This window comes from Sinocyclocheilus rhinocerous, unplaced genomic scaffold (assembly GCF_001515625.1).
Source record: "Sinocyclocheilus rhinocerous isolate Xijiao unplaced genomic scaffold, SAMN03320098_v1.1 scaffold541, whole genome shotgun sequence".
Classification (NCBI taxonomy): domain Eukaryota; kingdom Metazoa; phylum Chordata; class Actinopteri; order Cypriniformes; family Cyprinidae; genus Sinocyclocheilus; species Sinocyclocheilus rhinocerous.
In genome coordinates, this window is record NW_015658519.1 from 1,138,308 (window position 1) to 1,140,751 (window position 2,444).

The following is a 2,444-nucleotide window of genomic DNA, read 5'->3' on the forward strand; positions in this document are numbered from 1 at the left end:
AGCACACCTCGCTTTTTCAGACCGATGAGCTTTGTAAAAATCGACGCGTTTCAGAAAGGTGGGGCATAGAGGAGAAACAATAATGTACAGTATGTGGAAAATAATGTGTTTTTTTAACCTTAAACCGCAGAAACGCATTTCATTACACCAAATACACAAAATAATGTTATTTTTAGCAGCATCATATGACCCCTTTAAAGGAGGACCTTCATTGCTTAATTTTTTTGTCTCATGTTTCCGTACAAATCACAAATAACATTTTCTCATGAGATTGCATCAGTTTTTCTCTGTTATTTCTTTAGGAGCGTCAGAGTATTATCAAATATTGGTTGGATAATCTGCGGGCGAAACATGGCGAGGCCCTTCATAACATTCACTTCCTGGAGGGCCAACCAATCAGTACATATTTTAACATTTCTTTTCTAAAATGTCTATCAAGATTAAGAATTCATGTTTTTTCCCCAAATCTGATCAAAATTTTGTGTGCCTTGGCAGTACCAGAGCTTATAACCAGGGGTGTGATTCTTCAAATGTTTCCTCTTCATGAGCAGAGAATCCTGAATCAGCTGATGACGTCCTGGGTTCAGGCAGTCTGTGAGAGGCAACCTCTAGGTGAGAACGCCTGTGCTTTTGCCAACATGCACAGGAGTCGACTACCTTTTAGTTATTCTGAAATGGTTGGTGCTTTCCAATGGTTGTATAATGAGATTTCAGGCCAAGGCTCTTCCTTTAGCAAACAAACATATGTGTACCTACCTGCTTTCTTCAGTACAGACCGATTTGCTCTGAGCAAATATGAAGTGCTACAGTATGAATTCTTAATGCAATCTACGAGTCACTACATGTTTTGTTATGTGTAATGAGATCTCTAAGAAGGAGCCCCTCTTATAAGGAAATGTGATACATTTTGGAACTATGATGTTAGTTGAGGCATATTTCACTGTATTGTGGTTTGCATTTCACCTTAGCGCCAATCTAACAATATTTTAGTAAAAAATTAAATCAACAGGGCCTTTTATCTTGGGGTTGCCCATATAATTATGCAAACGTAGACGATTTTATTCATATTGTTATATTGCAAAAAAGCAGATTAAGCCTAATTGTTTTGTTGTCCCATTCCTGACAGATGACGTGTGTGATTATTTTGGTGTGAAGATTGGCATGTACTTTGCTTGGTTGGGCTTTTACACCAACTCTATGCTGTATCCAGCAGTGATTGGCTTTCTGCTCTGGATCTTTGCTGAGTCTGATCAGGCAGGTTGTTTTCCTTGATATCACAATCCTATAGCTTTAGAATGGAAGTATAGAAAGTATACAAGAGTTTGTTATTTGGTTAGAAGGCACGGTTTTATCACCAACCTTTTCTGATATGCAGACAAGTCAAGATATCTGCTGTGTGGTGTTTGCCCTTTTCAATGTGGTGTGGGCAACACTCTTCCTGGAGAGATGGAAGCGGCGGGAAGCAGAACTGGCATATAAGTGGGGAACGCTGGACACCCCAGCAGAGTCACTAGAGGAACCCCGTCCACAGTTCCGGGTGTGCTGACATCATTTTTATGGAACCTTAAATTATTAGACACAAAATGTTTGATAACAGCAGGTGAAGGTCATTAATGACCACCTCTATTTATATACAAGTCATTCTAATATGCTGATTTAGTGTGTCAAGACTTTGACCTTTGATAAATAGAATGTTTAAAAAAAGCATTTATTTGAAATAAAAATCATAGATCAGTTTAATGTTTCCTTACAAAATAAAAGTTATAATTATATATATATATACACACACACACACACACACACACACACAGAGTTGTACTCATAAGTTTACTTAATGTTAATAATTGAAAAATTTTAATGTTAATAATTGAAACGTTAATAATTGAAACAAAATAAGAGGGATCATGAAAATTGCATGTTATTTTTATTTAGTACTGTCCTGAATAAGCTATTTCACATAACAGATGTTTACATATACTCCACAAGACAAAATAATAACTGAATTTATAAAAATTTCCCCATTCACAAGTTTACATACCCTTGAATCTTAATACTGTGTGTCATTTCCTGGATGATCCACGACTGTTTTTATATTTTGTGATAGTTGTTCATGAGTCCATTGTTGGTCCTGAGCAGTTCAACTGCCTGCTTTTCTTCAGAAAAATCCTCCAGCTCCTGCACATTCTTTCGTTTTCCAGCATCTTCTGCATATTTGAACCTTTTTCAAAAGTGACTATGATTTTGAGATCCATGTTTTCACACTGAGGACAACTGAGGGACTCATACACAACTATTACAAAACGTAAAAACATTTACTGATGCTCAAGAAGGCAACACAATGCATTAAAGGGGTCATATGATGCGATTTCATTTTTTCCTTTCTCTTTGGAGTGTTACAAGCTCTTGGTGCATAAAGAAGATCTGTAAAGTTGCAAAGACTAAAG

The 2,444-nt window shown here is 36.7% G+C and overlaps 1 protein-coding gene across 1 annotated transcript in view; it reads left to right on the top strand.

Moving 5' to 3' along the window:
* The window catches only part of LOC107722556 (anoctamin-8-like), a 17,551-nt gene that overhangs the window by 7,248 nt on the left and 7,859 nt on the right, over positions 1–2,444 (top strand). Inside the window, exons 5-8 of the mRNA XM_016530951.1 lie at positions 303–399; positions 496–612; positions 1,127–1,254; positions 1,376–1,537. Coding sequence (XP_016386437.1) covers positions 303–399; positions 496–612; positions 1,127–1,254; positions 1,376–1,537 — 504 coding nt within the window. The remainder of the gene's footprint in view (positions 1–302; positions 400–495; positions 613–1,126; positions 1,255–1,375; positions 1,538–2,444) is intronic.